Source organism: Quercus robur, chromosome 2 (genome assembly GCF_932294415.1).
Source record: "Quercus robur chromosome 2, dhQueRobu3.1, whole genome shotgun sequence".
NCBI lineage: Eukaryota > Viridiplantae > Streptophyta > Magnoliopsida > Fagales > Fagaceae > Quercus > Quercus robur.
In genome coordinates this window covers 8,567,319-8,594,071 of record NC_065535.1, presented here as the reverse complement: position 1 = coordinate 8,594,071, position 26,753 = coordinate 8,567,319, and the positions used below count along the sequence as shown (strand labels likewise).

Sequence of the window (26,753 nt, the reverse complement as noted above, 5' to 3'; positions counted from 1 at the left end):
TAAGCTAAAAACTTCCAAATCAACCTTAGAGAGAGGAAAAGAGTGAGGGTGAGGTAGAGAGAGGTGTGAGAACCACTGATCTGGGCTTCACAACAACAAAAAAACCACCACCGATCTGGGCCACAACAACACAGCACCACCGCCGATCTGGGCCGCAACAACACAGCACAGCACAACACAATCCTTGAAAAATGGTGGATGATGATCTAGTTTTGGTTCATGAAGATCCAAAAGAATGTGAACAAATCCAATCCTTGAAAAAAATCCAATTGAAAGAATGGTCCATGGTGGTGACAGAGACTCTCCCACCAATGATGATTGCTCCATCTTCCCACCAATCAACCATGAAAATCTCCCCATTTATGAACAAAATGAACAACACCCATTATCACCTCCATCATCTTCATCGTCATCGTTGTCTCCATCTTCATCATCACCACCACTGAACCCATTTTCATGTCATCCTCGTCGTCCGATTCCACTGCCTCGGACCCACAACCAGTTCTGCTGCCGTCCGATTCCCAGGTGAAGCAAGCCGACGAGGTGACAAGGTGGATTAGGGTTGGGCTTGAGGTCATACGTTGTAAGGTTTTTGCCTTGGTTTTCTCGTCTCAATTTTTTAAACTGGAAAAGCTTTTTTTTTTCTTAATTTAATTAATTTAATGTTTATTTATTTTAAAATTTCTGACCTGGATTTTTGTTTTAATTTTTTATTAATTTAAATCTGATGTGGCATTTCAAAAATGCCAAATAAGTTTTTTTAATAATATTTTAATATTCACGTCAGTGTCATGTCAGCAAGTAGAATACACCGTTTGCCACCTCAGCTTTTTCCGTAACTAGGTTGATAGTAGGGATCATTTTAAAAACGATTTTAAAAAGTCAGAGACTGAACTAGAAACAAAATTAGTTTAGGGACCAAATCGAAAAATAGCCCAAAATGTATGGACCAAAAATGTATTTACGCCTAACAATTTATCATTTTGAACTAAAGGTTTGTCAATATAAATTCATATTTTGCCAGATTGAAATAGTAAAAACGATCCACATGGATTGAATATATAATAATAAAATTGTGAACAAGACTTGAAATGAGATGTTATAATCGTTTCGACCAAAAGAAATGGAGTCAATATCGGTATATATTTATCATGCATAATCGGGATTGCATGCCATGCAGGGAAAGCCATTAACTTGATGGTGGTGATCATTTCATTTCAATAAAAAAAAAAAAAAAAAACTTGATGGTTAGTGACCTATATGGGGGCCCCCTTTTTCAGACAGTAATCGACATGGGAGCCACTAACATATATGATATGGTAGATAGGGGTATCAATTCAGGTTAACGTGTCGGGTTCGTATCGTGTCGAGATAGGGATATTCGACTAAATGACTCAACCCTAACCCGACCCATTTAATAATCGTGTCATGATCTTTCAACCCTAACCCGACCTATTAATAAGGCGGGTTGACCTGACCCAACCCATTTGACACGCTTAATAAACAAGTCGTGTTGGGATGACACAAATGTAACAGAACCTATTTCAACCTACATAATATTAAATATAACATTCATCTAGAAATAATTTTTTTTACATCCCAAAAAACAGTACATATACTTCAAGTCTTCAACCCACATTCAAAATAATATAGTTTAACAAAAATATAATATTCATCTAGAAATAAATTCTTTACACTCCAAAAGAAGTGCATACACTTCAACCCAAATTTAAAATAACAAAGTTTAACAAAAATAAAATAACATAGTTCAACAAAAATATAATATCCTTGGGACTCGCTAAATGCTAAGTATCAATATTGAAAGAATTTGGGCAAACAGTAGACTAATTTTAACTATGACCACGATTATCATCTATAGATTCTTTGTTGATGTCCAAATTCATAACATCTTCCACAAGCTCATCCAATTTCATTTGTGCAAGTTCTATGCCAAAAAAAAAAAAAAAAAAGTATTAGTAGTTCTAGGGTCTGTAAAGTTTCAATTTTCAATTATATCCCTTATAAATTTTTGTAATTACTCACTTTTCTTTTCAAATTTAAAATATATGTTGGATATAAAAGGTATTTGACAAATCTAAAATAAAATAAATATTTATTTGTTATACGAGTTAAACGGGTTATGTTAAGTAGGTCATTTCGGGTTGACACAAATAAATTGGCGTGTCAAACGTGTCTATTGCGGATTATGCGGGTTGACCCACTTATGACACGTTTCTTATCGTGTCGCTTTCGAGTCAACCCATTTATGACTCAAACCCATTAAGGCCCAATTATAACCCGAAAAAACCCATGTCAGGTTCGTGTCGTGTTCGCGGGTTTGGTCGAACATTGACACCCCTAACTGTAGGTGCGTTTAATGATCACCGCAAAGAAAGTTTACCTTCGTACAGAGTAAATCACCTGCGTGTCTGACTTCATGTCGGGTGAAAGTACGGAACGGTGAAAATCGTACTATAGATTGAGATTAGCACTGTGTTTGGAAAGGGGGGATAGAAATAAATTCTTGAGATCTACCACTTTATAATATTAAATGGCTAATATGTTCTAAATACTTTTAAAAATTGCAAGGGTCTAGTATATGAATTTTTCAATCATTAATGAGGGTATAAAAGTAAAAGTAAACATTTTTCCTTTCCCTTCTCCATGCAAACCAAACAAATGATAAATAAAATTTTCACATTTTCTTTTATCCTTTCTTTCCTATATTCAAATACATCAAAAAGAAATTAATGAGCAAGCAGGGGTAATTACACCCTAGATATTAGACCGGATCCAAATCCCAAACCGTACATGTTTACTCTTTTTTTTTTGGGTATAATAGTACAAGTGTATAGCTAAAATAATAATTGATAATGGTCTAAGTACGTAATAGTCTGATCTCTAAAAAAAAAAAGATAAAAAAAAGTATGTAATAGTCCAATAATAATTGTATTTTTTTGAAGTAACTTTTTTTTTGAAGAAACTCATGATTGCAGTTCCAAGTTTCAACATCACCTCGCTCTCCACAACTATCTACTTATCCCCAAAAAAAAAGTTAGTCACGAAAAAGTTTTCCGCGATTAATGAAGACGCCAAAAAGCATAAAACATTTTTTTTTTTTTTGGGAAAAGATTATTAGCTTAATTTCCATTCTCCATAGCTAAATATTAGTACGTAGCTACTGACTACCACCTTGCCAAGTTTTTTTATACGGTTTGTTTGGTTAAGCATTTTGAGAGATTAAATAAATATTTTTAAAATTTAAAACTCTATTTTGCAATCTCAACTTTTCATAACTTTTTTACAAACACTCATTTTTAATCATAAAATATATCTTTTCAACCGCTTATACAAACACATCGATGATGTCACTACCAACTCTTCTCACATTGCTGACGGCAATTGCCACTCACCCATTATCGTCTACCACTGATTGCCACGTCCAACTATTGATCATTGGTTGCCTTAGGCCACCCTTTGCTCAGTCATCAACATCTGCTCATCATCAATCGCCATCAATTGTTGACCATTGTTGTCATCACCACACGTGATGTAGTTTGAAATAATGGGGATGATGAGGGTTGAAAAGACCGTGTAGAATTCGTTGAAAGATTTTGGCATAATTAAGCTAATTGTATTAAGTTAACCAATTACAATGTTCTTTGATTTCCGATTAACATGTCACAACAATCAAATCACCAAGTAAAGCAATGAGCAGTATTTACCGGTGATTTTTTGTTTGTAGTAAAAGCCAATGGATGAAAAAAAAAAAAAAAAAACCTTTTATTAAAATTAAACCTGTAGAAGTAAGTTCTAGTTAGCTCAACTGAGAAAGTTTCTAATTGTTGAATAAGAGATCTGAGGAAAAATGAAAGTCTTATTTCTATTCTCAAAAAAAAAAAAAAAAAAAAAGAATCAAACCCGTAAAAAATTTCACTATTAATATCAAAGTTTCTAAATTGGAATAAACCTTTTATTTTTAATTTCTTTTTAAAGTAGAACTTACACATTTTATACTACTATGCTCTAAGTTTCTTGAACTCTTCTAATTTGGAACTTCCCTCTTGAATCGTTTTCGTGACTTCAAGGATTTTCCAACACTATACGAACATGAATAATTTTTTAATTTTCTTTCTCATGTCATGTTCTCCTCTCTACTCCCCTTCATCCAAACTGGCCGTTAAGATCGGTCTCTTGTTCTGTTAATGAACCCATACGCCTTAGTGGTCCATTAGATAGCTTATTGTCAAACTAACTAACAAAGGGTTTTCCATCCGTTACCTAATTGCCATTTTTTTCTTTTCATAAGCTAATCTATACTAAGATTTTATGTTGGGTCCAGTTAATCTGTGTCTTTATGGCATATATTAATAATCCATTTTATAAAACTTTTTATGAAAATTTGAAAAGGCTATAAAAAAAAGCCAATAATTTTTTCATTTTTCCTATAAAAAGTTTCTAAAATTGTTTACTAATGTATACCTTAAGGGGGCGTTTGATTCGTTATAATGTTACATTACACCGTAATATTCATTATTATAATTTTACATTAATATAATCTCAATATAATAATACAACAATTACATTATTTAGGAATGTGATAAAATTAAGATAATGTAAAATATTTTGTAGTTTCAAATTATGATAATGTTAGAAAAAATAAAATAAACAAAAAACCTTAACGTTATATCGTCGTAATGTGCATCACCTCAAAGACACATCACAACGAACTAAACCTTCCCTAAGAGCACGCGTTAGTAAAACTCTTTTAGGTTTTACAAGCACGAGAGCTTGTAGCCGTAGGATTTCTTATCCGTTTGGATAAAGGGGGAGCATGGATGGAGCCATGGTTTGACTTGCCCCCCTCAAATTTTTAAAAAAATATATATATTGTTATATATGTGGGAACTAATTTTAACAATTTTGTTTTATAAAATTACACTTTTACTTCCTTAATAATATCGTTAATTCTTTTAACATAGTATTATTATAGTCACAAATTTTTCTACAATATTTTTATAGATTGTTAAGATAGCAAATTTTTATTAGCTCGCATTTGGGCATACCACTTACATTATTTTTTACTTACCAATAATCACTCATCACATCAACAATTTGTAAAAAAGTTTGTAATTCTAACATTTTCCTCATTTTAAAGACTAAATCTAAAACAAAATATACAAATCCAAAAAAATTAGTCCAACAACAAAATTACCAATAGTAAAACTAAACAAAATTAAGCTTAGTCAACAAATTTTACTCAAAACAAACAATCTGACCAAGCTAAACAACAGTAGAGTTAGAAATCGAAGTCACTGCACACAACTAGTAACAAAACTACCCCCTAACTTTAAGTTCTGACTCCGTTCCCGAGGAAGAGACAGGAGAGTATAATAGATTTACAGAATATATTTAACCTAAAATTAACTTATTTTCAGTTAATTATGCTCTATTCTCCTCTCACCCCTACTTCCGCCTCAATCAAAACAGCCTTCATTAATTTGGTTACGGTCTCATTTGGCATTGTTTGTGCTTTAGAATATTATAGCTCATAGAGGGAATTCAGGTTTTTTAACCGTCAATACTCATAATGATTTTACAGAGAAATAAATTTAAAAAAAAAAAAAAAAAGTGCAGAACTGAGAGGGGGATTTGCATTGCCATCCCATCCCACCTTTGTCTCCAAAGTCCAAACCGTTTATCTCGTGGATCTTTTTTTTTTTTTTTTTTGAGAAGATCTCGTGGATCTTTAAAGATTGATATCATATATCTTTAATGATTGATGATATATTAGCAGTGGGTCTAAAATTATTGTATAAAAAAAAATCTCACCTCCAGATTCAAAGCTTCCACACCCCGATGGGCAATGATCGATCTTGTCAATCAGTGTCTGACACAGTGGGCAGAAGCCAAGTGCTGGAAATGTATTTTTTTAGCTGAATGGATAAGCGCACCAGACTTTTATGTCTTCTTAGCGTTTTCATTTTCACCCAGGTGGAAATGGAGAGAAAATCCAGTTAATAACTTTGAACACTTTTTTTACCAAAAAAAAAAAATTTCTCCTTCTCTTTCTTTTCCTTTTGCAAATTAAACAAACAAAAGAATTCTTCTCTCTTTTTTTTTTTTTTTTTTTTTCTTTCCCTTCTTATTTCCAAACATATAAAGGAGAAGTGCTCCTTCTTTCTTTTTCTTTTTTTTTTTCGTTCGTTTTCCTTTCTCTTCCCTTTTTTTCACTTTTCGACTAGACAAAGTGTAAGAGGAAAGTCACATAAAAAAAAAAAAAAATGTAAGAGGAAAGATTCACTTACAAAGCAAAACAGAAACAACAAAAAAAATCACTGTAAGCCGAACGTGTTTTTTTTCCGTACTATTTTGCAGGTCCACGAGATTTAAAAAAATCTTGACAAAGTTTTTTCGTTCGTTTTCCTTTCTCTTCCCTTTTTTTCACTTTTCGACTAGACAAAGTGTAAGAGGAAAGTCACATCAAAAAAAAAAAAATGTAAGAGGAAAGATTCACTTACAAAGCAAAACAGAAACAACAAAAAAAATCACTGTAAGCCGAACGTGTTTTTTTTCCGTACTATTTTGCAGGTCCACGAGATTTAAAAAAATCTTGACAAAGTTAAATAATGTTGTTGTGTTTTTTTTTTTTTTTTTTTTTTTTTTTTTTTTTTTTTTTTTTTTTTTTAACACGGAACTAATGTCTTATTAACGAACACTTTAAAATATTAATTTATGAAAATTTTTTTAAAATTTTTTTATGGAAAAAGTAAAAAATTTGATTTTTTTTTTTATATTAAAAGTTTTTTAAAATATTCTATTTGAACATTCTCATCAAAAGTTTTAAAAATTTTAACATTTAACAACTAAAAAAGCCATTTTATAACATTTTAACACATCACTTACAATACACCTAACATCAAAACTTCTATTTGTTTTACCACTTCATTTAAATATTTTTTTTTTAATTGAAGGAAAGAAAAAGAGTATGAGAGATAAATTCTTATTTTAATTGAAGTGATAATATATATATATATATATATATTTTAAGATTTCAACTATAGTAGGATGTCAAAGATGACATTCTATTGTAGCTAAGATGTTAAAACTTTCAAGAATAGCACCCTTAATGTAGTGTGTTTTTTTAGAATAAGATGTTAAAAAATAGCATATTTAAGCATTTGAAACCTTTGATGAGAATGCTCTTGACAAATTTCCTAAGAGCACTAGCATTGGAAGTGTAAAAATCCCCATAGTTTCTATTTTAGCAACCAACAAGGCCAAATTGCCCCACATTCAGGGGTGGGTTTTTATATTTTTGGGTAAATTTCACAAACCTATCCTGAGGTTTGTGATAATACCAACTAGGTCCAAAATATTTTAAACCTGCCAATTTGATCCTCAAAAGACAACTTTGTCTCTAACGGACCAAACACTGTTTCTCTTCTGTCTTGTTCCTCTCCTCCTTTCTTCTCTAAGTTCTCTCTCAAAACTCTCTACAAAAAAAAAGGGGAAAAAAAAAAGCACAAAAAATGAGGAAATACAGTCCAAACTTGCTACAACCATTACCATATTGGAGATCCAACTTCGACTATGTACTCCATGGATCTATATATCCTATATGCATAGATAGAAAGGGAATCCAAACCCTAAATCCTAATTGATTTATTCTCTCTCTCATTTGAATACCCAACCCCTATTTTCTGAATCAAAAAAAGAAAAAGAAAAAAAGAAAGGTGAAAATGCACTTTTAGTCCCTACATTTTGACTTTTTTCCATTTTAGTCCTTACATTTTATTTTTACCACTTTTAGTCTCTAAACCAATTAACGCGGGACATTTAAGTCCTTAAAGCACCATTCTGTCACCAAACTAATGGGAAAGCTGACGTGGCTGACGAATCAACTAAAAAAATCATTATTTAAAAAAAAACAGAAATAAAAAATTATCCTTTTAATTCTTTTCTTTTTCGTTAACCTTGATTCTTTTTCTTTTTCTTTTAACCTCATCAGCGATCAGACCCAAACTCTAAACTCTCTCTATCTCTAATTCGTTGTTGTGTGAGCTCGAACGAGTTGACTCAGAGCAAGAAAAAATGTCGTTTACACAGCGGGCCGTGAAAGTACCACCGAACTTAGTGAGTTTGGAGGAAGCTCGCTATCGATTTCTTCAAAACAGCATGTCGATCCATCCCTAACATCATTGACATCTACAACCTCGACGAAGTCGCTACCGTCTCTATCTCTAATTCTCTCTTTCTCTCTTCACCCTCGACGAAATATCTCTCAGACCCAAACTCTCTCAAAATCTCATCTCGCCAATCTGCCAAACTCCAATCTGACCCAAACTCTCTCAAATCTCAGTGATGAGGTCACCGCCGTCGAACTCATTCATTTGTCGATCTGCCAAACTTTGATCTGACCCAAACTCTCTCTAATCTCAATGATGAGGTCACCTTTTCCGGTGATTATGGAAAATGGGAAATGACATTTAAGATTCGGTGGGAGTGGTGTCTTGTTTTTTGTGGCTTGTTTTTGGATCGATGGTTGGGTTTGCTAATGATTTTGGTTTGGGTTGTGATCTAGGTTTCGTTAGTGTTTGATCTCTATTTGTGATCTGGGTCTGTGTTTGTGTTTGATCTCCGTTTTTTTTTTTTTTTTTTTTTTTTTTTTTTTTTTTTTTTTTTTCCGCTTGTGTTGTTGTGATCTGGGTTTTGTTTGTGTTTGATCTCTATTGGTGATCTGGGTCTGTGTTTGTGTTTAATCTCTATTTCTTTTTCTTCCCTTTTTCGTTTGTGTTGTGATCTGGGTCTGTGTTTGATCTCTATTTGTGATCTGGGTCTATGTTTGTGTTTGATCTCCGTTTCTTTTTTTTTTCTTTTTTTAATCTAGGTTTGAGTTATTGGTTACTGGGTTTGAGTTCTTCGTTGCTGGGTTTAATTGGGAAGAACAAGAAGAACCAGTTGTAATAGTCTTATGAAAATTAATAATGATAAGTAATAATTTTTTTTAATTAAATTAGATTTAAGGTTTTTTTTAAAATTTAATTTCTTTTTTATATAAATTTTCTGACGTGGGTTTTTTTTTTTTTAATTTTAAATGCTGATGTGTCATGTAAAATAATGGTTTTTTTAATTGATCTGTCAGCCACGTCAGCTTTCCCGTTAGTTTGGTGACGGAATGGTGCTTCAAGAACTTAAATGTCCCGCATTAATTGGTTTAGGTACTAAAAGTGGTAAAAATAAAATGTAAGGACTAAAATGGAAAAATGTCAAAATGTAGGAACTAAAAGTGCATTTACGCCAAAAAGAAATTAGCAACTATGGATATGAAGGAGACTGGAGCTAGTTCATCGATGATGTCAAAAGCGGGAAAATGATGAATTTAAGATCATTTTCTGTGGTTATAATCCGGCCAAATCACGTGGTGTTCTAGAGACGAAGTGGTATCGCATTAAGCTCTCAGACTCACATTGCTGTAGTTCATAACTTCATACCCACATCGCTGCAAAAAAACCAACAAAAATTCCAGCCAAACAACACAAAAAATCAACACAACCCAAATTGTACACCTCATATGAGAAACCAAAAAACATACCATATTATAAGAAGCACTACCCAAATTTGAAATCTAAAGGTCAGGCCACAATCCACCACGTCATCGCAAAGAGGATGAGGGAGTCTGTTGAAGGCTGCAGTGGACCTTCTGGTAATAGTGCAGTAAAATATTGCAGTAGAACAGAAATTGAAAGGGAAATAATGGAGAAAGTGAAGAAGAATGTTGACTGGTTCGAGGGAGTCACCCTCCAAGAACGTAGAGAAGGAACATGGAGAAGAAAAGGAAACAAATTGTAGTCTTATTTCTGCTTTTTCTCTAAAAGGTCAATTACAAGTATTTAAGCTAGGCTCACCTTTACAACTGCCAATAGGGAGCCAGATTTAGTAATTAATTCCCCAATAGTCCAGCTGTACAATTAACCCCACTACTAACTAACTAATACTCTATTAGTGGAGAGTGGAGACAAACCACTTGAGCTTCATTACAATACCCCTCCTCTTAAAGCACCTTGCCCACAAGGTGGGGATATTGCTGCTGGAGATTATGCAAAAGCTCCTAAGTTGCATCTTTAATAGGAGTGTCTTGCCAGTGAACCAAGACCTCAGTGACAACTCGATTGTGAATTTTCTTCATTCTTCTCTAGAGAATAGCTTCTGGTTCAGGGCAAAGAACACCCTCAGCATCCACTGGAGGTAGTGTTGGTATAGGTTTAACTTGAGCTCCCAACTTAGGTTTCAAACAAGAAACATGGAAAACAGGATGAAGTCTTGAACTAGAGGGCAAATTCAACTTATAAGCAACCTGGCCAATCCTTTGGAGAATCTGGAATGGCCCATAGAATCTTGGAGAAAGCTTGAGATTAGTCCTAGTAGCCAAGGATTTCTGTCGATACGGGAGGAGTCATAAGAATACCCAATCTCCCACTTGGAACTCTCTATCAATTCTATGCTTGTTAGCTTGAGATTTGATTCTCTCTTGAGCTGTAACTAGGTTGTGTTTAAGTAAAGCCAATGCTGCTGTTCTGGACTTTAGGTGGACATCAACTGCTTCTAGCCTTGAGGTACTAGGTATATACTGTAGTAATGTTGGAGGAGAATAGCCATAAAAAGCTTCAAAAGGGCTGGTTTTGGTAGAAGTGTGGAAATTATTATTATACCAAAACTCAGCCAAAGCCAACCAAAAGGACCACTGTTTGGGTTGTTCCCCTGCATAACATCTAAGATAGTGTTCTAGGCCTTTATTGACCACCTCACTTTGTCCATCAGTTCGTGGGTGATAAGCTAAGGACAAGGCCAAGGCAGTACCTTGTAACTTGAAGAGTTCAGCCCAAAAATGGCTAGTGAATGTGGGATCCCTATCACTGACAATTGATTTGGGTATGCCATGGAGTTTGATGACATGTTGCAAAAATAAGGAAGCTACTTTGGCAACAGTATAGGGGTGAGAAAGGGGAATGAAATGAGCATATTTAGTAAGTCTATCCACCACAACAAAAATGACATCAAAGTGATGAGACTTTGGCAATCCTTCAATCAAATCCATAGAAATGTCTGCCCAAGGTTGCTCAGGAATAGGCAGTGATTGCAAGAGTCCCATGGGAGCCAAGTTCTCTACCTTTTGTCTCTGACATGTGTCACATTCCTTCACATGCTTCTTAATGTCTTTTTTCATTCCCTTCCAAAAGAACTCTCTCTTAGCTCTTTGATAGGTTTTCTCAAAGCCTAAATGACCCGCAGAGGGGCTATCATGAATATAATGCAATACCCTGGACTTTAAAGGAGAATTTTGTCCTAGAACCACTCTGTCCTTATACACTAAGACATTGCCATTGTAGGAATAAGCTTGGAAACTAGAATTTCCATTTTGGATGCCTTGAATGATCTTGTTGAGATCTGGATCAGTAGCATAGGACTACTGTAATTCATCTAACCAGGACAATTGTGGAAAGGAAAGTAAAAACATGGCTGTTTGAGGTGGATCTTCTTTTCTAGATAAAGCATCAGTTACTTGATTATCCCTCCCCTTTTTATACTCAACTTGGAAGATGTATCCCATTAGCTTAGCTATCCATTTCTGTTGAGCTGGAGTGCCAACTTTCTGATCTAATAAGAACTTCAAGGACTGTTGATCAGTTTTAATAAGGAAGGGTTTGCCCAATAAGTAAGGCCTCCATTACTAGAGCTAGAAGCTCTTTTTCATAGGTAGATAAATGAATATTCTTGCCTTTCAGAGCTTGACTATGATAAGCTATGGGTCTACCTTCTTGCATTAAGACAGCTCCCAAACCATGACCACTAGCATCACATTCTATAAAGGCTAGAACTGGGGGACTAGCCACCGCTGCCTTAAGTTGATCAAAGGAGTATTGAGTAGCGGCATCCCAATGAAGAGCATTCTTTCCTAAGAGGTCAGTCAAAGGGCTAGCTACTTGGCCATAACCCTTAATAAACTTTCTATAATATCCTGTCAAGCCAAGAAAACCCCTCAAAGACTTGAGTGAAGTAGGGGCAGGCCAATTGAGCATAGCTTCAGTCTTCTTTGAATCAGTTCGTACCCCTTCTCCAGAAATAATATGCCCCAAATATTCAACTTCCTCACAGCCAAAGTGACATTTGGATTTGCATAGAGTTGATTCTGTTGCAAAACTTCTAGTACCTGTTGAAGATGCAGTAGATGGGCTTCTAAACAAGTACTATAAACCAAGATATCGTCAAAAAATACCAAGACAAATTTTCTTAAAAATGGTTTAAAAACTGCATTCATTAAGCTTTGAAAGGTGGATGGGGCATTGGTAAGTCCAAAGGGCATTACTAAGAATTCATAATGACCCTCATGTGTTCTAAATGTTGTCTTATGAATATCTGATTCTTTCATTCTAATTTGATGATAGCCAGGCCTTAAATCTAACTTAGAAAATTTTTTAGCACCACATAGCTCATCTAAAAGTTCATCTACAACAGGAATAGGAAACTTATCTTTCACTGTTTCCTTGTTGAGAGCTTTGTAATCGATGCACATCCTCCAGGAACCATCTGCCTTTCTGACCAAGAGCACAGGTGAAGAAAATGGACTCTTACTAGGCCTTATTGCCCTTGTCTCCAGCAAGTCTTTCACAATTTTCTCTATTTCATTCTTCTGATAAAAAGGATATCTATAAGATCTAACATTGATAGGTTGAGTGCCCTCTTTGAGCACTATTTGGTGCTCATGCCCCCTGCTTGGTGGTAATTCTTTTGGAGTGTTAAACACAGAGTTAAATTGTTGCAACAACTCTTTCAGGGCTGAATTGGTTTGAGGTTGATCTTGAGGTGAATCCAGCATCATGACTTGGAGTACCAGACCTTTCTTAGGAGAGTTCTTGAAGAATTCATCCCCTTCTTGGAAGCTAGGCCCTTTTGATTGCACCCCTCTTAGTAGAATCTGTTGCCCTTCATATAGAAATCTCATAATAAGGTTCTGGAAATCCCATTGAATCAAGCCCAAAGTTCTAAGCCAATGTATTCCTAATACCACATCATAACCATCCATAGCTAGAGAATACAAATCAACTTGGAACACATGCCCTTGCATTTTTATCATTACCCCATGACAGATTCCCTCACTTCTTATCACGGACCCATCTACAATCTTAACTTCCAAAACCGATGATTGCTTCGTTAAAGTAGCCTTGGACACAATAGTTGGATCAATAAAATTGTGATTACTACCAGTATCAAGAAGAATTGTCACCCTTACTCCCTTTATGAACCCTATTAATCTCATGGTTCCCGGATTTGGGCTTCCTAAGAGGGCATATAAAGATATTTCAGGGTAAGCAACAGGATTTTCTTCCTTCCCCCCACCTATTGTTTCTGTTGTGTCTAATTCCTCCAATGGTACCCCTAGCTGAACCTCATCGTTGGGAACTGTTTCCATTAGAAAAAGTTTTGGACTAGTTTTACATCTATGGCTTGAATTCCATTTCTCTTCAGAGTAATAACACAACCCCTTTTTCCTTCTTTCTTCCATCTGTGTAGGGCTAATTTTCTGGATGGCTACTCTAGCCTTGGGATCTGGTTTAGGTAGACCAAGAATGGAAGACTTAGCTTGAGAGCCCACTTCCATGCTTGTTTTAAATGAAGCCCTTCTAGTGCTAATCCAATATTCTTCTTGAATTTTAGCCAACCCAAAAGCTTGATGCAAGGATGTGGGATTTAGCATCCTAATAGCTAATCTAATCTCATCCCTCAACCCACTTAAGAAGCAACTCAATTTATGTGGTTCAGATAACCCTTTAATTCTATTAGAAATGACCTTAAATTGTGACTTATACTGCAACACAGTGGAAGTTTGTTTAAGTTTGGTAAGGCATTCCATTGGATCATCATATGCACTTGGATCAAATCTAGTATGGAGTAATTTTAGAAAAGATTCCCATCCATCAAAATCATGCTCAACATCTTGAAACCAAACTAAGGCTGGGCCTTCCATATAATAGGAAGCCATGAGAATTCTCTCATGATTAGGGATCTCATAGTACTTAAAGTACTGATTCGCCTTATAAATCCATCCAGTGGGATCTTCTCCATCAAATTTAGGAAATTCTAATGTTACTTGCTTAGGGATTGGAATCTTACCTCCATTAGATATAGAAGATTCGACTCTGTTATTGTTGTCGAGAGGCCTAGTGGGCAAAACTGCTCGAATTTCCTTGACAGCTTCAGACAATTGGGCCAGCTGCTGTGTAATGATCTCCATGGATTTTTGGTGTTGATCTTGCTGTAGCTTAACCCCAGTAATTGTATCCGAAAGTTGGGAATACCTTGTATTAGGACCATCAGCCATTGTAAGATCGAAACTGCTCTTATACCAATTGTAGTGGACCTTCTGGTAATAGTGCAGTAAAATATTGCAGTAGAACAGAAATTGAAAGGGAAATAATGGAGAAAGTGAAAAAGAATGCTGACTGGTTCGAGGGAGTCACCCTCCAAGAACGTAGAGAAGGAACATGGAGAAGAAGAGGAAACAAATTGTAGTCTTATTTCTGCTTTTTCTCTAAAAGGTCAATCACAAGTATTTAAGCTAGGCTCACCTTTACAACTGCCAATAGGGAGCCAGATTTAGTAACTAATTCCCCAATAGTCCAGCTGTACAATTAACCCCACTACTAACTAATACTCTATTAGTGGAGAGTGGAGACAAACCACTTGAGCTTCATTACAAAGGCGAGATCTAGATCGAAGCACCACCATCGCGTGGGTTCCGATTTGAGAGAGTGATGAGAGTCCTTTGACGGTGCTGATGACGTCAATGTTGCGATGGGAATTGGGATGACCCTTACATGGTGGTGTTGCTGAATGACCAAGATCATGGGTTTTGCTATGACTGATGTTCAATGAGAAAGAGAGTTCTGATAGAAAACTCGGAGAAGAGAGAATGAAAGAAGAGAAACGGTGTTTGTTTTGTTAGGGGAAAAATTGTCTTTTGAGGACCAAATTTGTGGGTTTTAAAATGTTTTGGATCTAGTTGATATTATTACAAACCTCAGTTTGTGAAATTTACCCTACATTTTTTTACCAACTATGAATAGATGGTTCTTGTACATGAGAACCAACTATTCACAAGGAGGTAAAAAAAAAATTATTTTAATGAGGAAAAGAGAAACCAAAAAGGTATTGAGATGGAAAAAAGGGAGAGAAACTAAATTTTTTATATTATTTATTGGTTTAGTTTATATTATTTTAATTAATTATATGTAAAAATAAAAATTAAGATATTAGGTGAGTTATAAAATGAGATGATAAAATAAATAAGGATGTTAAGTAAATTTTGAGAATCTAAAAGTGACTTTTGCTTTGTAGCTGTCTAGTGGTTCGGTGGTACCTATTAAAGTGGTAATTGTTAAGCCAATACTGATTGTGGGTCCCACTTTTTTTTTTTTTACAAGGGGTCCCACTTTTATGTTTTTGGTAAAATATTTATGTCTAATTAATTATTTGTGAGTCATGATTTTTGCTCAAAACTTTCGGTCTTTTTTATTTATTATGGGTTTTACTTTACCTTTTTTGCTATAAGTTTTAGAAAAAAAAAATTAATCCATTTATTTTATTTAAATTTTAGCATTTGATTCATATCAAACTAGTATTAAAAACTAGATAAGCTCTTTGAGAGAATTTTTTTTTTTTTTTTTTTGATGAACCTGAGAGAAAAACATCAAACATTGGTATTTGAGTACTGTTCATGGAACCATGTAAACAGTACTGCATCTAATAATAAAGGTGAAAATGGTCAAATATCACAATTTTCAGAAATTTGTAGCAAAAAAACACTGTTTCGGAACTAAATGGGAATCTACCACTTTTTATGTACCTGAGCTCACTAAACTCAAGTTCTAAACAGTACTCGAGTTTAGTAAACTCGAGTTCCTAGTTTCATTCTACCGTGGCGCTGCTGACCTGGAATTTGTGCAATAAAAAATAAAAAAAAATAGGTACTCGAGCTTGGTAAACTTGAGTTCCTTGTAATATGGAATTCGAGCATACCAAGCTTGAGTTCTTTGTAAATAAAATGCTCGGTATTGTTTTTCTAAGGTACTTGAGCTCACCAAGCTCGAGTTCCTTACATTTTTTTTTTTTGGATAATCAACAAATAAACATAAACATAAAAATAAGTAATATGGAACTCGAGCTTGGTAAACTCGAGTTCCTTATAATTTTTTTTTTTTGGATAATCGACAAATAAACATAAACATAAAAGTAAGTAGCATAAAATTATTTTCTGTTCAGCATTATTTAAAAAATTGTTCACTCTCTTTTCTGCATAAATTATTTTTTATTCACTATTTAAAAAATTGTTCACTGTTTTCTTATAAAACACCTCCTGCAATTGTGTTCTCTAAATTTAAAAACCAAATCTGTATGCTTATTCATGTTTAAATTTCACAATAATCAAATCTGTTTTTCTACATTGATAAAATCTGTTTCTACATTAATAAAATTTGCTCTTTGCACATCATGTTTACTGTATATTCAAATCTGCTTACTGCATTCATAAATCTATTTTCTACATTAATTAAAACTATTCATTGTTTTCTCATAAAAATTGTTCATTGTTTTATGTATAAACTATTTCTAGCATTCTACATAAAATTATTTTCTATTTAGCATTAATTTGTCACTGTTTTTATAAAAATATTTTAAACTAAATGAATAAACTTAACTCATTGGCTCTGTATTAATTATTGACGCACACAACCACACTTATTCATCCATAAAATAATACATTACGTGTAACCAATTAAATTCTTGAACAATCACTAACTTTACAATTTTTCTTCTTGAATTTTTATGACTTTATAACAAAAAGTTATTATAACATGATAACAATACACACACATGTAATAAACCCTCTCTATTTCCTAATTATTAAATTATATTATATTATATTATATTTATACTTTACACACAAATATCCACACACACATTATTCACACAAATAATATTATAACAAAAAGTAATGCACACAATTAATATTAGATACACTCACACATATATAATATAAATTTATAGTAAAGAGTTACACTTACATCACAAACACTTATACTCTTAGAGTTGGAAATACTTGTAGTAAGAGTGTATAAGATTTAAGTTAGGATGTGCAAAAATATTTTTAAGAATAAATTAAAGTATTAAACTAACAAAAATAATTATTATAAATATATATATATATATATATATATTTTGAAGTCATGTGGTTCATTTGAACCTCTGAACAAAGGGTAGAGCCGCCCCTGGTCAAAATAGCCAAATATAGGAACAACTATTTCCTCTCACATCTTGATGTCATAAAATATTCAAATAGAATCCCAAAGAGGCCTATCATTTTAAATATATATATATATATATATATATTCAAATGTTGGTAGAATAAATTTCATGTCTTCTAATGTTTGTATTTTTACAAAACAAAGATATTCATGAGTACAAAATTATTCTTACGTTTCTATATATGTTTATGTTTATGTTTATTTTGTTTATAAAAAAAATGTACATTTTTATTTTTGTTAATTTAAATGTTGTCTTCAAAATAATAATTTTATATGTGATATACCTATAACTTTTTTATAGGCTTTTTTAATATATGGAAAGAACACTACATTTTTCTAGTGATTTATTTTAGCTATATACATAACGTAATTCCAAATGCGTCTGGTTTGAAGAAACCATTTTATTAGAAGGGCAGAGGTGGAAAAAAGGCAAAAGATAAATTATTTATACATACATACATACACGAAAAATTATTGAATACTCTGGGAGTACGCACATCATGTTTACTATATATTCGAATCTGCTTATTGCATTCATAAAATTTGTTTTCTGCATTAACTAAAACTGTTCATTGTTTTCTCATAAAAATTGTTCACTGTTTTCTGTACGAACTATTTATAGTATTCTGCATAAAATTATTTTCTATTCAGCGTTATTTAAAAAATTGTTCACTCTCTTTTCTGCATAAATTATTTTCTATTTACTATTTAAAAAATTGTTCACTACTTTCCCATAAAACACTTAGTGAAATCGTGTTTTCTAAATTTAAATGCCAAATTTGAATGCTTTTTCGTGTTTGAATTTCACAATAATCGAATTTATTTTTCTGCATTGATAAAATCTGTTTCTACATTAATATAATTTGCTCTCTGCACATTATATTTACTTTATATTCAAATCTGCTTACTGCATTCATAAAATCTGTCTTCCGCATTAATTAAAACTATTCATTATTTTCTCATAAAAACTATTCATTCAAGTACCACATTATTTTTTTTTATTGCACAAATTCTAGGTCAGTAGTGCCATAGTGGAATGAAACTAGGAACTCAAGTTTACTAAACTCGAGTTTAGTGAGCTCGAGTACATAAAAAGTGGTAGATTTCCATTTAGTTCCGAAACAATGTCTTTTTGCTACAAATTTCTGAAAATGGTGGTATTTGCCATTTTCACCCGATAATAAAACTCAAATAGGAAATTGAATTGTCAAAAGGAAGCCTTCAACCATTACTTGACTCTTTTTTTTTTTTTTTTTTTTTGGGTGATAATCTGCAATATATCTATCAAATCAGAACAGATGAACAATCCCCCTTACAAGCAGAGTCTATGACTCCAGAGAGATTGTCCTTATTACAGCATAAAGGATCTCTATTGCGGAGAGTGAATTTTGCAGCAACATGTGCAGCTGAATTGCACTCCCTCTTGAGTCTTGACCCAACGAAAAAGACAGCCAGGAAAAGAAGATATAAGACTTAAGATACTACTAACTTACAACTAATAGACCATTTGGATGCTTCATCATCAGAGGTCAAGGGATCAAAACATTTCTTAGCATCTCCTTTGACTAAGATGTTATCCCAACGCTCCTAGCTTGTGATTGGCAAAGCCTATAGAGAGGATGGCATTTGCTTCAGAAATGAAGAAGCTTGGAACAAACCTTGATAACTTCGCCTCTGCCATCCCTTGCTACCTTAGCCAGGGCTGTGCAAGACTCGGCTAAGCTTAGCATTAAACCTTAGCATAACCCGATTGATGGCTGCAGTGAATGCCCATTTCGCCAGCAAATGAGTACCAAGAAAACTTTATCCTAATTCCTATCTTCACTTATTACCACAGCTAGCTCTCATTGAGGATGTAGCTTTCTAGCAACTATTATCACTTTCGAAAGTGTCTTTATTTTTAACATTACCTTCATAACTTAAATTAAATGATGAAAAGTAACCATTGTAGAAATACCACTGATGATGGCATACAACGAAAAAAAAAATTCCCCATTTCGGCCGTGTTTAATTTGTGATATTGTGCTTGCAAGTTACAATTGCAAGTTTGTAACTGACAATATATATATGCATGGACATTCATGATTCAAAAAGTTATAATATTTACCAGATTACAATAACTCAACATGAATGATTTTCTTTCAACTCATCACATGTTAACTAATTTTTTCAACCTAAGTAATCCGACCTAATCCACATGGTTTTAAAAAAATGTGTTTTAAAGTTATCGGTTTTATTTATTCAAGATCTTGATACTTGATTATGATTTACTTTGATATTTTCATAATTATTTGTTATAAAGTTGGAATATTGTATCAAATTGTAATAATTTATTGAATAATAAGTTTAAATAATTTAATAAAAGTTTTTTTTTTTTTTTTATTAGGCTTGAAGAATGACTCAAACTCAATGACCCAACCCAACCCAATCCTTAGGGATTGGTTTATTTTTAGAGCTGCCATGGATTGTGTTGGCAATTTCTCAACCCAACGAGATCCAGGCCGAAAAATATCATAAACCCAACCTTAACTTAACTCGACCCATTCAAACCACTTGTTGTTGAGAAAAAATAAAAATTAAAGGGAAATGTTGACCAATGCCATATGGGCATTGGTTTATGAGCTATTTTTAAAAATAATTTATTTGAAGAATGATAAAATAATAAATATTATTAACAGTGTTTTATATTTTTTATAAAAGTTGTGTCAAAATTTTTCTATTTTACTTTATTAATAATTGCTTTGAAGACATCCATTAACTTGACCCAAAATTAAAAACGATGTATGACCACAAAAGATTGGCACGGCCTGCAGGCCCATTGGCGCTTTGATTGTTACTTGTTCCTCAATAGCACACTTGGATGATATCCGAGTGTCAATTAGCCCATTGTAGTTACCCGAAATGACAAGCGCACTTAACATGTTACATATAGTATCTCTCTTTGCTTCCCCCAATGCAAAGATAAAAACTTAATAAATCCAACTACATTGAAGTTTGGTGGATTCTTCTCTTTTTTTTTTTTTTTTTTTTTTTTTTTTTTTTTTTTCCTTATAGTTTCTTGTTAATAAAAACTTAATAAATCCAGCTACATTGAAGTTTGGTGGATTCTTCTCTTTCTTTCTTTTTCCTTATAGTTTCTTGTTAAGTGAGTATGACATTTCTTTATAATTTAGAGGTAATTTGATCAATCCTACCAACCTAGCCAACTTATTAAAACCACATATAGATATTTGAATGAGAAGTACTACTACGTCTACGACATTTACACAACAAATTCTAGAGATAAGTTTTTACTAGTTCTAATTTAAACTTACCATTGAAATTACTTTTTTGCCCACTAATAATAGCCATTAACAGCATACCACTTAAAATTTATTGTAAAAGTGTTGTGAAAATATTGTGAACATAGTATTTCTCTATTCTAATTCTCAAAGCAACTTGGCCACACATACATCCATCAATCTCATAAGTTTCATGGGCTTTTAACTTTAGGGCTCCTCTCCAACTTTGAAGCCCATCGCATTTGATATTTCTAAAGATGGGCTATGACTCAGTCCATCTTTAAGCATTTTCGAGAATAGACCAGGTCATATTATATAGTTGTTAGTTACCCACTATTGTATTTGTTTCCCTTTTTTGGTAGAGAGACTTTAGATTCTTTTTTTTGATGGGAAATGCTCATACTTTTTAAACTAAACGTTGAAATAAAGATACATCTTTTGCACACGCATGTGCCACTTGACTGGGACACTCCTCCAACCAAACTACCAAGCTCTCAACCTTTTAAGCATGCTGAGCTAACAAGTGGGCAAGTACATTTCCCTGCCTTTTAGTATGTAGAAAATCAAATGTCCTGAAGCACTGAGCTTTCCGCAACACACCTTGTATGATGTTCAGCACTGATGACACTGCCTCTCCAGTGCTGTGAACAGCGTTGATTATCAGCTGCGAGTTACCTTCAAACACCACATCCCTAAGTCCCACCTCCTCGGCAAATGTCATCCCAATCTCTAGGGCATTCGCTTCTGTCTCTCACACACCGAGAGGTAAGTCCAGCTTCCTACACATGGCCGCGACCACGTTACCATCCTCGTCTCGCACGATCACACCCACACCAGATTGCTTAGATTTTGCGAATAACGCTCCATCTACATTGACTTTGAAGTAACCCGGCGGAGGAGGCTTCCAGATAGCTATGTTTTGGGTGTTCGAACTAGATTGGCTCGACTTCACATTGGCAGAATGGTAATCCTCCAAAAGTCTTAGAGCATTTATCACAATTATCAGCCCTGGACGCTTCTTTCCTCCATGCCAAACCTCGTTTCGACTCTTCCAAATGCCCCAATAAATCGAGACCCACCTTTCCAGCATCCCTTGTTGTGTTTCCCAACAAATCCAAAGTCTACTAAAGGTATCCAAGAAACTCCATGACTCTTGAACGTTGAAAGGTAGGGAAAGTTTGCAAGAACTCCATACCTCTGTACTACAGTTACAAAAACAGAGCAAGTGCATGGTAGTTTCAACATGCCTACCACAGTCTTCGCATATATTGTTGGCAGTGATCTTTCTTTGAAAGAGAGATTCTTTAGTGGCCAGGATACCGTTATAGGCCTTCCAAGCAAAATGCTTGATTCTGTTTGGCAAGTTCATCCTCTACACCCCTCTCCATACTCCATGCAATTTTGTTGGGTCTGAGCAACTGGCGTTACCACCCTCTGCCTCAATTTCCCTAGCCAGCCTATAAGCACTCTTCACGGTAAATCTTCCTTTCTTATCTTCAGCCCAAACCATTCTATCAATAGCAACCAAATCACTGATGGGAGTGCTTAGAATTGCCTCTACATCCTGGGGTAAGAAAAGCCTCCTAACTAGCTCTATGTCCCGCTCCTTACTCCCCTCTTTCAGTAATTCACAAACCATTTTAATTTGGTTCCCAGGCCGTTTAGGTGAGACCACCTTATAAATGCTCCGAGTAGTGAGCCACTGGTCTTGCCAAACATGTATGCGACAACCATCACAAACCTGCCATCTTAAACCACGTTTTACTAGATGTTGGGCTGCCATGATGCTCCTCCAAGCAAAGGAAGCATTCTTACCTATCTCAGCCTCCACAAAGTCCCCATTAGGGAAATATTTAGCCTTGTAGACCCGAGAAAAAAGGGACGATGAATTCGTTTGAAGTCTCTAGCCCTGTTTAGCTAAAAGGGCTAGGTTGAAGGATTCAGGTCTCTAAAGCCCAACCCCCATTCTTCCTTCGGGCGACACATTCTATCCCAGCTCATCCAAGCCACCTTCTTTTCATTCTTCACTTGTCCCCACCAAAATTGTCTCACCATTCCAGTCATCTCCTTACAAAGCCCATTGGGAAGCTTGAAACAACTCATAGTATAAGAAGGAACTACCTGTGCAACTGCCTTGATCAATACCTCTTTCCTCGCATTTGATAAAAGCTTTTCCTTCCAACCCGCTAGCTTGGAAGCCAGTTTTTGTTTCAGCTATGCAAATGTGTTCTTCTTAGACTTGCCAATCAACGACGGAAGGCCCAGATAAGATTCATGAGGTTTGATAACCTGGGCACCAAACATGGTCTTGATGAATTCCTGTGTGCGTGTAGGTGTATTACGACTAAAGAAGAGGGCCGACTTGTTCCTATTTAATTGCTAACATGAGGAAGACTCATAAACTTGCAAAATTCTCTGCACTTTAGCCCATTCCTTCTCCATTGATTTGCAAAATATCAAACTATCATCCGCAAAGAATAAGTGTGAAATTCTTGGCCCCCTAGCCGAGGCAACCACACCATTCAATTCCTTCCTCATCGACGCCTTATGCAATAGAGCCGACAAACCTTTAGCACACAAAAGGAAGAGAAAAGAGGAGAGAGGATCCCCTTGTCTAAGGCCTCGGGTAGGAGTGATTAATCCGCAAGGTTGCCATTAAGTCTAATAGCATATGTAACAGAGGAAACACATGCCATTACAATACGAATCCACCGCTCATGAAACCCTATCTTCTCCATTATTTTTTGCAAACACCCCCACTTCACCCGGTCATAGGCCTTACTCATGTCCAGCTTCAAAGTCATTTCACCAACCCTGCCTTTCCTCTTCTTGTGAATATGATTCATTAATTCATGTGCCACAAGGATATTATCAGTGATGAGCCTATCCACTACAAAGGCACTTTGGTTTTCACAAACTATATCCTTCAACACAACCCTCATTTGGTTAGCTACTACCTTGGAGGCAAGCTTATATGCCACATTACATAAAGTTATAGGCCTGTAGTCAGTGACTCTAGAGGGGTTTTTTGTCTTAGGAATGAGCACAATGTGGGTTTCATGAAACTTAGGGGGAGCAACACCATGATTAAGAAAGTCTACTATAGTTTGTATGACAATAGAATTTACAATAGGCCAATAATGTTGAAAAACAATGGAGGCATACCATCAGGACCTGGAGCCTTCAGCGGGTGCATTTGCTTAAGGGCTCTCTCAACCTCGGCAATCCTAAAATCCTGCAATAAGACTACATTCATTCTGTTAGTAACTTTAGGGTGTACAGCATCTAACAAATCTTCACTAACTGTTGGGTTTGAAGAAGTGAAGAGCTCTTGGAAATATTCAACAAGAATATGACCCATGATATCTTCCTCATCCTGCCAGTTACCATTAGAGTCCAAAAGCCGAGAAATGGTGTTTCGTTGATGCCTTTTTGAGGCTTTCTTATGGAAGAAGGACGTATTACTATCTCCTGACTTCAGCCAACAGTTCCTTGACCGCTGCTTCCACATCTCTTCCTCCGCCAAAAGCATCCTGTTAAGCTCCCCTTTTGTGTCATGTATCACTTCCATGTTTGCCTCACCCCCTGGTAAGCACTCCAACCATTGAAGCTTCTTAGAGAGTGAAGCTATTTTCCAACCTACATGGCCAAAGTTTGTCCTGTTCCAGCTTTGCAGAAAAGACCTACACTCATCCATGCACCGCCCAAATTGATTTTGGCCTCCAAGAATTCGGCCTTTCTCCCAAGCCTCCTTTACTACTCCCTCGCATTCTTCCTCCTTAATCCACATAGCCTCGAACCTGAATAACCACTACCTTTTTTTGTTCCTACTTTTAGGTGGGAAGGCTTTAAGAATCAGTATGTTATGGTCTGAAGAGCAAGTGGCCACATTGTATAGTCTTAACTCAGGAAACAAAGAAGCCCAGTTTATGGAGACCAAAGTCCGATCAAGTCTCTCTCGGACCCATCCACGTGCCCCTAACCACCTACTCCAAGTGAATTCTGGGCCTACGAAGCCCATGTCCGTAAGTTTGCTTTTGTTGATAGTTGATAAGAATGCTCTCATCTGCCATTCAGGTCTCTCACCCCCTCCTACCTTTTCTCCCCTATGACATATCTTATTGAAATCTCCCATGCAAACCCAAGGAAGCTCACACCTAGTGCTCAAATTTACTAATAGCGACCAAGACTCCTCTCTTTTGTTGGTTTCAAGGTGGCCATACAATCCGGTAAAACGCCATTTCTTTTTCCCAGCATCCTCCGTGATAATCACATCTATGTGTCTCGGGGAAAAAGTTTGCACCTCCACTAGCAACGACTCCTTCCATAACAAGGCCAAACCCCCACTTCAGCGAACACTAGGAACTATCATGCCTTGGCTTCTTTCCAATTTATGCTTAATCTCAACCATTTCCTCCACATTAAACTTGGTTTCCATAAGGAACACCAAGGTGGAATCTTCCTCCAAAACAAATTTTTGGAGAGTGCTAACTGTCCAAGGGTTCTCAAGCCCTTGACAGTTCCAACATATAGCACTCATTGTTCCCAGCGGGGCTGTAGCGCAGTCGCCACCGATCCCATTTGTGTTGCCAACAGTTTACCAAAAGCAGCAACTTCCTTTACTAACTTGGGTTTCTTTCTAGCCCCAGCATTCTCCAATACTTCTTCAAGGGGAGCACGTGACTTACGTTTTAGCCCCACCTCTACCTCCTCTATATCCATTCAAGTTATCTCCATCAAGGCATTCACCTTCTGCAAGTTGGACGTGTGTATCCCCACATTTTCTTTTCTGGGCTTGCATACATGTGTGTGAGGCTTTTTTCGGTTTGGGCTCTTGGCTTTTCTAATAAATCCTCTTTCATTTGCATTTGGCATCTTAGGCCCACTTTGGAATAATTGTAGTTCATTCACTTGGTCCAGTGATTTATTTATTTCAGCAAGCCCATCATTGTCTTTTGTATGGCCCATTACATCCTGCGGCCCACTTGAAAGTAACCCAACTCCCAGGCCAAGCACTGACTCGTCACTCACCACCTTTTCATCTTGGTTTACTGACACTGACTTCTCCGACTCCAATATTCGTACCTTGGAAACCATCTGCACGTTACCTCCCATGTCAGCTTTACCGAAAATCTTGGCGTCAATCTCCCTTAACTGCTCCTCGAAATCTGGTTTTTCTTTTTCCCCAATCAGCTTTTCCTTGAATTTCTCGCTTTGCAATATCATGCTTTCCACGTCAGCCCTTTCCTCGTTAGTCTCCACATCTCCTTTGTATTGACGGCGCTCAACGGAAGCTGCCGTTTGCTTACCAGACTACCTCACGCCTTCTGTCATCTCCACCCCCATCTGCCAAAGTCTTGCTCTCTCCCCTGCTTGCTATCCCATCACCAAATGTGATTTCTGCAACCTATCTGGAGTCGAACGCAGCCAAGGACCATATTGCTTGTCCTCTACTTTTATCAGGACTGCCCTGCGTATCCACTCTATACATTCCTTCACATCATGGTGAAGTCTACCACACAAGTAGCAAAATACAGGTAGACATTCATACTTGAACTCAACCCATCGTGATTCCAAGCCTCCCATACGCACCAACCTCCCCCGGATTAACGGTTGCGATATGTCCATCGTTACTCTAATTCTCAGATAACATCCCAGATTCAACCCTTTATCCCTTACATCCACCTTTTCAACCTTGCCCAAAATTCCTCCAATACTTAAACCCGCTTCCCTTGTCTGGCTCAAGGTTGGTAAGCCGTGAATCTGAACCCAAAAAGTAGCTTCATGAAAAGTAAGAGATGAGACCGACTCACTCACTTTTAACTTATGCGGCAGAAGAATGTACTTGTCAAAGGACCACGGCCCTTGCAAGAGAACCCTGTCCAGATCTTCCTTTACCTGGAATGAGAATAAAACTCTATTCTATCCCAAATCGCTTACCTCAAAGTCCCTTTTGGTTCTCCACACTGATTGTAGGGCCCGCCCTATAGCTTCTAGATTCACTCTCCGCTTGGTGTAGAACTTCCCAACAAGAACCAAGCCTTGGTCTACCCCAGGAGGAGCTAGATCAACTTCGCTTCTTTCCCTCTCTGAGAGTTTGATGTTTGTGCAC

At 35.7% G+C, this 26,753-nt stretch overlaps 2 protein-coding genes across 2 annotated transcripts; both read right to left on the bottom strand.

Moving 5' to 3' along the window:
- Positions 1-9,854: 9,854 nt before the first annotated feature.
- LOC126694338 (uncharacterized) lies at positions 9,855-21,362 on the bottom strand. The gene is made up of 6 exons (XM_050390576.1): positions 21,163-21,362; positions 14,628-14,682; positions 12,368-14,422; positions 11,816-12,248; positions 11,564-11,658; positions 9,855-11,467 (listed from the first exon to the last, which is right to left on the bottom strand). The coding sequence occupies exons 1-6, from the start codon at positions 21,360-21,362 to the stop codon at positions 10,457-10,459; spliced, it is 3,849 nt and encodes a 1,282-aa protein (XP_050246533.1). The 3' UTR covers positions 9,855-10,456.
- A 30-nt stretch (positions 21,363-21,392) lies between these two features.
- Positions 21,393-22,280, bottom strand: LOC126694332 (uncharacterized). Its single transcript, XM_050390565.1, has 2 exons — positions 22,070-22,280; positions 21,393-21,838 (listed from the first exon to the last, which is right to left on the bottom strand). The coding sequence occupies exons 1-2, from the start codon at positions 22,278-22,280 to the stop codon at positions 21,393-21,395; spliced, it is 657 nt and encodes a 218-aa protein (XP_050246522.1).
- Between the last annotated feature and the right edge of the window lie 4,473 nt (positions 22,281-26,753).

Bases quoted from the DNA above. Each gene is read 5' to 3' on its own strand.
- LOC126694338 (XM_050390576.1), bottom strand. From the start codon at position 21,362: ATGACATTTGCCGAGGAGGTGGGACTTAGGGATGTGGTGTTTGAAGGT. The intron at 14,683-21,162 runs GTTAGCTCAGCA...TTAATTGTACAG, and splicing joins GGAAATGTACTTGCCCACTT to CTGGACTATTGGGGAATTAG. The intron at 11,659-11,815 runs GTAGACCCATAG...AGTTCTTATTAG, and splicing joins AGCTGTCTTAATGCAAGAAG to ATCAGAAAGTTGGCACTCCA.
- LOC126694332 (XM_050390565.1), bottom strand. From the start codon at position 22,280: ATGGTTTGTGAATTACTGAAAGAGGGGAGTAAGGAGCGGGACATAGAG. The intron at 21,839-22,069 runs GTAACGCCAGTT...ACTGTAGTACAG, and splicing joins GGAAATTGAGGCAGAGGGTG to AGGTATGGAGTTCTTGCAAA.